We start from the raw sequence: 12,118 nt of genomic DNA on the forward strand, positions 1-12,118 counted from the left end.
GAGAGAGAGAGAGAGAGAGAGAGAGAGAGAGAGAGAGAGAGAGAGACTATTTGCGTGTCTTACGGACGGACAGACAAACAGTCGGGTTTTATATAATAGTATGATGTTTTCCGGGGCGAAGCCCGGGTAACCAGCTAGTGTTTAATAAACTGTCAATCTCCATAAGAACGTATACAAAATTAAAAAATTAACATCTTTTAAACGAGTCAGACAATCAATCTGAAATTTAACACAGGTTTTTAGGACATACAAGTGCACAATCTCTGTAAATTTCAACTTGAGCCCTTTATTTTTACTGAACGGACATACATCCTTAATTGCCATGGGTGTAAAATCTGCTTAATCTACTCTTAACGCTACCCAGGAACAACGAAGTGGGCGTAATAGATTTTTGTTCCTCCGGGGTGACTTGATTATTGTGAGTTCCCTTTGCCTCTCACCTCGGGGTGACTTGATTATAGTGAGTTCCCCTTGCCTCTCACTTTATCGTCGTCGACGCTGCTTATACAAACAAACAGAACTGACCCATTGGCCCCAATAGCTCTGAGCAGTTGTGCTTGTCTGCCAGCTTCAATGTGACCACCACCGTTATCAATGCAAACTTGGAGTCTCTCCACCAAATTATTTCGCACTCTACGGAGCACAGCTCGATTTCGTGCGAATGTCTTATGGAGCGATATATTATTCCTTTCCGAGGCAAATAACTGTTGCTTTAAGGAACCAACAGCCGTTGAAATGGGTACCAAGATACCCCGAAGGGAACGAAAATCTACCACGCCCACTTCGTTGTTCCTGGGAAGCGTTAAGAGTAGATTGAGCAGATTTTACACCCATGACAATTAATTTTACGAAATATTTTGGCTTCTAAACTTCAAACGAAGATTTCTCTATGAAATATTGATTTCCGGCATATGGTCTATTTGAGACTTTTGTTCAGCTCGACGAGTAAAATCGAATAAACCAATAAAAAAATTTGACATTGAAAATGACCTTCAAAGTTAATTTTGCGGCACCATGTTTATGATGCAATGTTGGCGATCTCGACAAGTAGAATCGACTGGCAAAAGCTTGACCAATAATTTCTCCCCACCCTGTACTTATGTAAACTTTTTCAATAATTATTTTGAAGAAAATTACCAAGAGATAGTAGGAATGCATCACATATTACAAGATGTGCCATAAACATTATTAGAAGGTATGTATATTTTAATATAGTAATATTATAATTTGAGTTAGTACATTACATTTAATTAATAAGTATAATGCATCAAAGTATAACATATTTTGTATATATTTAACGATTTAACCTATTATTTTATGTTATATGCGTGCTAACCCGAATTTATCTAAATTATAATTATAATATATTTCTTTATTTTCTTATATTAATATTTTTACCATTTTGTAACTTTTTGTGCGTTTCCACTGTATCTATTGCGTTATGAATAATATTTTTATATGTATATTTATATTTATACATTCTCAGCGATGTTAATACACTAGAGGCAGTTATTTTATTGCAGATAACGTTTTGCTTGAGATACAGCGTACTTTTAGTTCGCTGAAAATCATGGCGACCGCTGAGTGAACGTGTTGAGACTTTAAATGCGCTTAGAATCGTTCAGCAGAGAATCATAAAACGGTTGAAAACTGTTGCGCTCTGCTGAACGCAGCCATATTCAGCATACTTTTAATAAGCTGAAAATCATGGCGACCGCTGAATGAACGTGTTGAGACTTTGAGTGCATTTAGAATTGTTCAGTAGAGAATCATAAAACGGTTGAAAATTGTTGCGTTCTGCTGAACGCAGCCAATGTATTTCCTTAAATATACTTTTTTCGACTTATATTGTACAGAATTTTTTTACTTATTTTTGTGTCAGAATTGTGTTCCATTTTTAAAAATTTTTCTCCTGTAATTATAAAACCTCCATCTTGGTACATGACTAAAAATTTTTGTTATATTTTATTAGAATTATGTAATTTTTTCAAATTTTTAAAAATTTTAGTTTATTTAATTTTTCAAAAAACTATATTTCAGAAACGGATGATTTAAAAAATTTAAAAAAATTTTTGAAGTTATCGAGTACAGGTAGTCGAGTAATAAATAATTGATTTTGTTTCAATCACTGGCGGATTAAGTTTTCTTTATATTATCGAGTACTATTTACTATGTTTAAGGCAAAATGAATTATACCAATAAAAACTTTATATTGTCTACTACTATAAAAAAATTAAAAATGTGAAATAAGTTTATTCTTTGTATTTAACAAAAAAAACTTTTAGAAACCTTTGCATTTTTGCCATATATCCTATAGGGATCGGATATATAATATATAACATTCATGGGTAAAATATACGCCTTATAAAAAATTACAAATAATGTTTATAAATAAGACAATAAAATGTCATAATGAGTTATAAAATGTGTGTAAAAGTTTATTAAGATGTAAGAATGATAAACTAAAAAACTAACAAATTTTAAAAAGAAAATAAAAGAACGATAGATGCATTAAAAGTTATTGGTATACGATCCAAGAAAAAGAACACATAGGAGATTTCGATTTTTATAGAGTGTTTGTACTGTGGCATAAATCCCGCATGCTAAAAATGCCGTATATCCCAAACAGGAGGAATATACAGGATATCAAGCTAAACAAAGAACACAAGAGCTATGCACTTGTATTTTACTGTATTCCATCCTTTACTATCCCTCTACATTTACGTTTCATGAAATAACCATTAAACTTTTTACATTTTCGACAGTAATCATTTTACGTAAGTCGTAATATATAATCACGCTACTTACTACATTGATTTAACTCACGACGGTTTCGTTAATATTAATAGCCCGAGAAAAAAAATGTGTATAATATGGACAGATGTAAAAATATATTATTAGATATGAAAAGATTTAATTTTATATGAATTTTATATGATTATATATAATCAGATCCGAAATTTGGCGCGATATAATCATATCTTTATGTAATCATATTCCACTTGATCTTATTATATATAACTGATCTGGTTGAATATGATTATATATGTATCCTAATCTTTATGTAATTATATTCGATTTAATTTTATTATACGCATATATGACAACAGATCTATTGTCATATCAAATCGAATATAATTACATAAAGATACGATCATATCGCGCCAAATTTCGGATCTGATTATATATAATCATATAAAATTCATATAAAATTAGATTTTTATATCAAATTTAGATGTTTTCATATCTAATAATATATTTTTACATCTGATTATATTATACCCATTTTTTTCTCGAGAGTAAAGAACTAAAATTACAACACAATACTAATATGGCATAACGGCACATAACAGTGCGATTGCGAGCAAGTTTCTTTATTCGTTCTATTTTTTCTGACTTCTGCGGCATAAATCCCCGCGCGGCGTAAATACCGGAGTTTCCTTATATATGTTATTAGGTCTTTTCATATCTAATAATGTATTTTTACATGTAACCATATTATACCCATTTTTTCTCGAGTAACGTAACGCAATTTTGTAATATGATAATTTTTTGTTAAGAAAAATTAAAGCTACTACTACTTGGGTTAAAATAGAAAAACTCTTGAATGGGAATACGTACAAAGATATATGTACACAATTAAAACCTCACTTGGGTTTTAATTTTTTTGGAATAAAGATAATACCCACTTGGTTTTTTTCGAGGTACAAAGATATTATGTACCATTTAGATTTTATTTATTTAAAATTAATGACACTATACCACTTGGCTTTTTTCGAGGTAACAACATACACTGTGCATGTACTTGGCATCTTTTTTTACCTTTTTGAAGAAGGTAATTTTGTACTGTAAGAACTAATACAGTACCTACTCAAGTACCTACAAGTTTCTTAATTATTTTGTTGCGACAAAAAATAATACAAAACATCAAATTGTCAGATTTTAACTAACAGTAATTTTTTAAAATTAAAAGTGCTTTCAACTCATAAAGGTATCTCGTACATCTTTATATTTAAATAATTTCTCTTAATTTTGTGCTATATTATTTTTCCTGTGTTTGCAACAAATTGATATCTTTAATAACAGAATATTAAATTTCTTTTGCCAGTGAATAGAATAACAATTAAAGTACTTTAAATTGACTGTAACAGGCAATATATATAACGTCTTTTTCGATATGACCATTGAAAAAACCATGAGCCAACTCGCTTTGTCGGATTCACACAGCACTTTTTCGGATCAATCGTCAAGACATTATTAATTTCGACCAACGCTTTTGATCGGATGATGTAATTTCTGAATTAAATAATTTTTATTTCATTGCGAAAAAGCATCCGACCAAAGTGTTGGTCGAAATTAATAATATCTTGACGATTGATCCAAAAAAGTGCTGTGTGAATCCGACAAAGCGAGTTGGCTCATGGTTTTTTCAATGGTCACATCGAAAAAGACGTTATATATTGCCAGTTACGGTCGATTTAAAGTACTTTAATTGTGATATCTTTAATGTTTTAATTTTCTTTAAATCAGTTTTATATGCAATCTGTTTGCACCTATTATATTTATATTAACTGACACAAAACATTTTTATAGGTTATGTTGTGTACAGATGAGCCATGTCATATTTTAATCAATAATAAGTCGATAATGCAGATAGCTATACATGTGCTCCAAAAAGTATCTTATAAAAGATAACCTTCAGATGTCTTTGCAGAAAATCTTGAAAACGAAAGTTGAACCCATCCAGATAGCCATGTCTGCTAAGAGCAGGCTTTACAAATTATGTGCCGCATGCTATATACTGGCATCTGTCGTGTCAGATATATGCGTAGAAATGAAACAAATCTAGCAGAATCTGACATCATGAGATGATAGCAGATCATGACGGCATATTGTGCATGGTTTCTGCTGCGTTTCTACGATTACATATTGTGGCAGCATAAAATAAGCTTAATGAGGACACAGTGGACAGGAATCTACTGCATATTCATGTTTGGATCTGCTTGCATATTGCCGATATTCTGCTAGCATTTGGCTATTAGGGTGCAGATAGCCAAATTTGTCGAGAACAAATTGTGAAAGTGTCTACTATAAATTTTGTAAAATGTTAATAGAAATATAACAGAATCTGCTAACAGAATACAATGGCAGATTGGCTGCAGAAACTGAGAGCAGAATAAGCTACTGTTTCCATAACCATTTAAATGTATTACATTTAAAAGTTTACAAGATTCTATTCAGTTTCTGTCGACAATCTACTGTAAGATTATATATCGGCAGGCTGTGCTAGCAAAATACAAGTTTAATATAGATGTGATGATACCGGATCTGTTGCAATATCTGTGCAAATCTGCTACCAATCATATTGTCATATTGCGGGCAGTTCGCTCTCTCTTACAGGGTAAGAAAGATATCTTTTAGATACACATTGTCTGCGGAGGGATGTAAATTTTATAATAAACGAAACGGTGAGGGTTTTAAAAATAGTTGCTCTTACTAAAGAATGCAGAATAATTTCGTAAATCTGTTGTGAATGTTTGCAGAAGCTGTCGTAACATGCAGATGGATCGGCATCTTTTGGTGGCGAATCTCTGGATCGCTGCTTGCTGAAGCTTGTTCGCAACGGACTGCTTCGTAGCCAACTCATTGTTTTTTCACGGTATATGTTCTTCACAATATAACCAATGTTGAAATTATCACGTTCGCGCTCTGTGCAAAGTGCACTGGGATATAATTGAGGTCTGTTGTCGTCAAGATTGTCCTGTTTAATGCGTTAATCGTGTATACATGAAACGGTGTGATAACGCGAGTCACGTATTCATTATACAATCTATGATTCACTGGTACGCGTGTGGGAACATATTATCTCGTTGAAGACAGATAACGTATATTCCTTTTAGAACTACGCTATAATCATTCGTCAGTTTCAGGAATCATTCTTTTCGAAATCACTTTTTATATTCAATGGTCTTTCTTATATGTATCATTTTGTGTTATCGCTGCACGTTCACTTTTCACTGTGTAAATTTAGCTCATTTTGTCTATACCTCTTTGCGTTTTCTACAGTTAAAATAAACGTATACGCAGGCTTTGGAGGGAGAGTTAAAAGAAAAGGAGGGGGAGAAAGCGAAAAAGAGTGTGAATGAGTAAAGGTAGGTTTTCATGGGCAGTGAAATGCAACAGCAGTGAGCAGCAGTTTAGTAATTTCCTAGAAATTACTAACTTAGTTTGGTTCATTTCTGGCGCAAATTTCTGCTGCTCGAAGTTCGGGCTTCAATACTGGCAGTGTATAGGTCCAAACTTACCGACGCACAGTGAGCCAAAACGGCAATCTAGCTGGACAAAAATCGATTGTCGAGATTAATACTTCTTAAAAAATGTAATTTTTAAGAAAGATATCTGATAGTGCATTTTCTACAAAATATTTACCATTTACACTTGTAGTTGTGTTATAACAATCATTTGAAAAGGTCGTATAAATGTCATCTCGCAAAACGTTAAATTATTACTTTAGCAGCGCTTGAGAAATAAAGAAGTATTCTGCTTATAAAGAATATTAAAACTTCAAATTAGATAAATATAGAGAAACAAATATATTTTTTTAAATTTCATTAGCAAATCTTATAATAGTTTTTTAATAATAGCGGTATTTTTTAAGTCAAACGTTGCCGATTTTTAATTATAAAATTTTCAAAGTATGAAACTTAGAAAGGTCTACAAAAAGAACGCTGCGGAATGCCGCCATCATTTTATAAGCATATTATTCCTTAGACATTTCTGAGTTTTATCCTTTAAAACTAGCTGCCGCCAAGTGCCCGTTTTATAGATACAGCGTTTTTTAAAACTCGCAACTCATCCGTTCGCGTAAAGATACACGAGACGGTCTCGCGCTGCGCGTGTACTTGGCGAGACTACCGTGTCTCTTGATATTGACATCTATCTATGGTTTTTTATAAATATCTCGAAATTGTTTTAGAAGAAAATATCACAAGTTTATATTATTCATATTATTGATAGGTATATATTTATATTATTAAAAAAGCCAATATTTTTATTATAAGCTACTGTTGGACATAGAGGAGAAGTGATATCATTTGTATTTAGAATTGTTATATTTAATTATATGATTACATTTGATGTGACGAACGACAACTAACTTTCGTCAGCAACTAATAAGACCAGCAACATATTCAATTAAATATCAAAAATAAAAAAAAAGACAAAACAAATAGAAAAGTGAAGCACGTAATAAAGATTGCAGACGATATAGAAAAGGACATATTCAAAAAATATCTCGAGATAAAACTATAGAAGATTAACATATACTATAATACTTATATTTCATCGGATCCAGTAATTTCATCATATAAACATCATCCACCACGAAAATCCGGATATTTAGACGAATCTGTGTTGAAACTTTTAAAGAACCGGAATTTACTAATTGTTTCAGAAGCTGATACAGAATCTGGCGATAGTGAATACTTTAAGGGAATCCTGGACAGGGGACAATTACCGACAAAAACAGTCAGAGCTCGTTCTTTGAAACGGCATATCGTTCATTCTTTTAGAATGTTCCAACAGAAATGTCAAACGTCGTAATTTATTGGTTACGCGATACCCTTATAGGTTTTCATGGACAGTGAAATGCAGCAGCAGCGAGCAGGGGGTCAATCATGAATCTTTTCCTCTAGGGTGGAAACGTAAAAAATGAAAAATCTCTCTTTTTATTGATGTTAAATAGAAAAAGATAGTCATATAAAACTTTTCACTTTTCACGTTCTACTTTAATACATGATTGACCCCCAGCAGTTTAGTAATTTCTTAGAAATGGCTCATTTCCGGCGCAAAATTTTACTGCTCATGAAATTGGTCCTATACAGCCAATACTAAAGTCCTAATTTCAAGCAGCATTTTGCGCCGGAAGTGAGCCAAATATTTAAGCTTTAGGCTGAGTTTACACTGAGCGCGTTACGCGTCGCGTCATCTAAGTTAACCAATCAAAACATCACATTTTTATCCCGTCACAAGTAATGTAATAAAATGGGATGTGTTGATTGGTTAACTTGTGATGACGCGACGCATGACGCGCTCAGTGGAAACTCAGTCTTACACCATGGGCAGTGTATCTTGTGTATCACGTATCACATCTCGAACTAGTGTAGCCAGTGCAGCAATAGAAAACAGACACAAATATATAGTTTGATACGAGCTTTACTGAAAATTAGATCTGCTCGTTTTAATTGCATATATTTTACACTTTGTTGTTTCTTCTCCTCTCTTTTTCCATTCAAAGTGGATATAGATTTATCTTATTTAAGGACAGCAAATGAAAGAAAATACAATTAAAATGAACAAATCTCTCAAATGGTAAAATATTTTGTTATTAGTAAAGAATTATTACTGTTATTTTGTATTAGCGTACAAGATAGTAATTTAGAGAATATAAATATAAGTAAATACAAAGGAGGCGTTTGTAAGTAAAATTATATTATTTGTGAGATATAAATGTGAAATAACTTTTGTCATTAGCATATAGTTGATAATGTGATTAAAATAAAATATAACAATTAAATATAAGGCATGTATTTAATGACACAGATCATTAGAAAACAAATTCTGATTGCTTATTTTTGGTTTTCTATCTAGGCTCTCTTTTGTGGCTATATTACTTGTCACATAATCTCATGATTGTTTACATATGACGTATGTGATGAAACGCAAACATTAATAGGTAAGTATGCCAACAAAGTTCTCTACATGTGATTAATTAATACAGAATTCAAATTGACTAAATAAATTTATAATTATAGAACAACTTCTGTTTTTTCTTCTATCTTATACTAATTATTGTATATTATTATTCTATTTCAAATAACAGATAATTTAACAAGAGACTTATAGATTTATTTTTTTTCTTTCTCTCTCTTTTTCTTCTTTTAGTACAATGTATAACTAAATATAATTATTCAAATTCGTTATATAAACATTACAATTTTGCATTATTATTTTTATTAATATTGCATTAATAAGATTAAATTTATACAAAAATATTTGATAATCGTAAAACTTTAGTACCTTTTGTACTTTATAATTTTAACTACAAAGTATAATAATTCTATTATTTGATACTATATCAGTAAAATAATATTAATTTTTATTTAAATTTAACATTTTAAAGACAAAGTTTCAGATAAACATTCTAATCTACAATTTTTATTTATTTTTCATATAGATCATTACCTTTGGATTCCTATGTACTACTAATAATAACCCAGATAGTCAAGCGTGTCTGAGCAAAATCGCGCAAACCTGTGATTGCTTATGATGCTGGACACTTGCCGTATATTTGCTTCAATGATTTCGAGTAATTTAATATTTGAAGCAACACGCAGGCAACATTGGTGTATGTATTGCCAGCAATTTATCGACAAAAGAGAAGCATCAAATTTACTCTGCGTAGCAATATGATAGCATTGTGTGATCCTATGAATTATTACAGCAACATGACAGCAACAGTTCGAATTTTGAATCAGTTATTAAATGGGTAACGATTTTAGATCGCAGCATAAGTTGCCAACAAGTTGCTGGCAAGTTGGTATACAAAATTGTTATATCGTGAAAGCATCAACTTGCCGACAAATGCGGATTCAGTTGCCACAATTCTGATAGTAATACATACTACGTTGTCGGCAACATGCCAGCAACAATGTAGACACGTTGCTATCTGGGAAACTTTGTCTTGAGTATAAAAGATATTATTCTATATTATATTATTTCTCTAATATAATTATTTAGTAGAATTAGATTTATGTACAAAGATATTTTATTGTTTCAAAATCTTTGTTTTATCTCCTACTTTATAACTTTAGTTATTGTTGCGGTAATATTTTTACAGATTTGTACAAGAATATTTTATTATATTAAAATTGTGTTCTATGGTAAAATGCTGTTTTTATCTTCTAATATATATCACATATTTACAAATGCAAGTGTACTTATCTTTATAAACGTTATTTTTATTGCAGATATGTCAGAGCATGTGGAATTGCAACATTTAGTTGACGCCGATGTGGAGAATAACACAACAAATCATAAAAAAAAGTTTTCTATTCTATTATGTAAATCTTGTCCTTATATGGGTCTAATTTTAGCGACACTCTCATCTCTGTTCTTCTCATTATGTAGTGTGATTGTGAAGAGCTTGGTAGAAGTAAATCCAACAGAAATGGCAATTTTTAGATTTTTAGGGGTATTGTTACCAGCTATACCAATTGTGATTTATAAAGGTGAACATCCTTTTCCAAAGGGACGTAGATTAATACTTATTCTAAGGAGTTTTATTGGTACAACAGGACTTATGTTTAGTTTCTACGCGTTTAGACATATGCCGTTGGCTGATGCCTCAGTTATTGTATTTTCTGTTCCTGTTTTTGTAGCAATATTTGCACGGATATTTTTGAAAGAACCCTGTGGGCTGTTCAACGTTGTAATTGTATGTTTGACACTGATTGGTGTGATATTGATAACACGACCTCCGTTAATTTTTGGTAACACCATAGAATCTCTCTCGGATGGTCATATTAAGCCAGAGCATGCAGATTTATGGAGTGCTATGGCTGCTTTTTCAGCTACTTTATTTGGTGCAAATGCATATGTTTTACTACGTGCATTAAAAGGTCTTCATTTTTCTGTTATAATGACAAACTTTGGTTTATTTGCCTTGATTCAAACTACGCTTATATCATGGGTAATTGGCGCATTATGTATGCCACATTGTGGTACAGATAGACTTTTGGTTGTTGCACTCGCACTGTTTAGTTTTGCAGGCCAAATTTTGTTAACCTTAGCTCTTCAAATTGAACAAGCTGGTCCAGTGGCCATAGCAAGATCCACAGATATTGTCTTTGCGTTCTTTTGGCAGGTATTATTTTTTAATGAAATACCAAATTGTTATTCTGTAGGCGGGGCTATATTAGTCATTAGCTCAGTTTTATTAACAGGATTAAGAAAATGGGCTCTTTCATTACCGGAAACATCAAATATTAAAAAGTCTTTTGGAATCTTAGTCATATAAGTAATGATTTTTTTATTTAGAGACAAAAAAGTAGACTGCAAAAGAGAATGCCCAAAAAGCAATCATATATGAAAAATATTGTTATGAATAATAACAATTTAAATGTTTATTTTAAAATTTGTGAGTTTATATGTACAAGGTATTTTAGATATATCAGTTCACCTGCTAATGGTTGATTTTAGTGATTACTTGAAGATGAAAAGTTTGATACAAAATAAGCATTTGAATTTAGCAAATTGGATTGGCAAGATCTTATGCATTCAAATATTGCAATAAAGATACTCTAAGATATTAATTAATTTTTAAATATTAATATAATTTTGTGTCTGTTCAAAATATCTTTCAACATTGTCAATGTTGTTTCTTTATGTCAGGTTTATAGTTGGTAGTTTGTACTTTTTGGCCGATATTGCTTACTGCCATCCCTACTTCTCGTAGCATCTATGCTGCTTGCAGAGACGCTCAAGTTCAGAATATTAGCTATAAATCGTATTTGATTTATAGCTTAATTGGAATTTTGGCGTGTGTTGCCCTGTGCACTGTTTATTGTTTATAGAGTTATTATATATGTTATACGTATCTATATATGTATATAGGATGACAAGAAATTCTCAGAATTTTTTAAATACATGAAGCAGGTAGAAATCAGTATAGAAATTAAACATTTACACTTTAAACAGAACATAAAACTTTCTTAGAATATTAATAACAAAAATTAAACAAAGAAAATTACGATAAAATTATTTCCTTTGGTTTTAATACATTTTTGAAGTCACTTTGAAAGCAAGGAAGCAATTTTGAACATTTATTAAAATTTTTTGTTTAATTTTGTTAATGTTCTAATAAAGTTTTATGTTATATTTAAAGTGTACATGTTTAATTTTTGTACCGATTTATAGCTGCTTCATAATTTTAAAAAAATTTCGGGTATTTTCTTGTCATCCTGTATGTACATATATAGATAGGTACATAATATATATAAATATATATATTGTATATATATATATATATATATATATATATATATATATATATATATAT

The 12,118-nt window shown here is 31.0% G+C and overlaps 1 protein-coding gene across 5 annotated transcripts; it reads left to right on the forward strand.

The window, feature by feature from the left end:
* Positions 1-8,329: 8,329 nt before the first annotated feature.
* LOC112464348 (solute carrier family 35 member G1) lies at positions 8,330-11,893 on the forward strand. 5 transcript variants are annotated; one of them, XM_025031288.1, is made up of 4 exons: positions 8,330-8,370; positions 8,650-8,734; positions 9,236-9,406; positions 10,029-11,893. In XM_025031288.1, the coding sequence occupies exons 3-4, from the start codon at positions 9,325-9,327 to the stop codon at positions 11,075-11,077; spliced, it is 1,131 nt and encodes a 376-aa protein (XP_024887056.1). In that variant the 5' UTR covers positions 8,330-8,370; positions 8,650-8,734; positions 9,236-9,324; the 3' UTR covers positions 11,078-11,893. The 5 variants fall into 5 exon arrangements, with proteins under 5 accessions (XP_024887056.1, XP_024887059.1, XP_024887057.1 ...); XM_025031289.1 differs by lacking the exon at positions 8,330-8,370 and adding an exon at positions 8,378-8,476; XM_025031291.1 differs by lacking the exon at positions 9,236-9,406 and having other exon boundaries at positions 10,029-11,892.
* Positions 11,894-12,118: the final 225 nt, after the last annotated feature.

The sequence above is a fragment of the Temnothorax curvispinosus genome, unplaced genomic scaffold, assembly GCF_003070985.1.
Source record: "Temnothorax curvispinosus isolate PA1 unplaced genomic scaffold, ASM307098v1 QBEX01014120.1, whole genome shotgun sequence".
NCBI lineage: Eukaryota > Metazoa > Arthropoda > Insecta > Hymenoptera > Formicidae > Temnothorax > Temnothorax curvispinosus.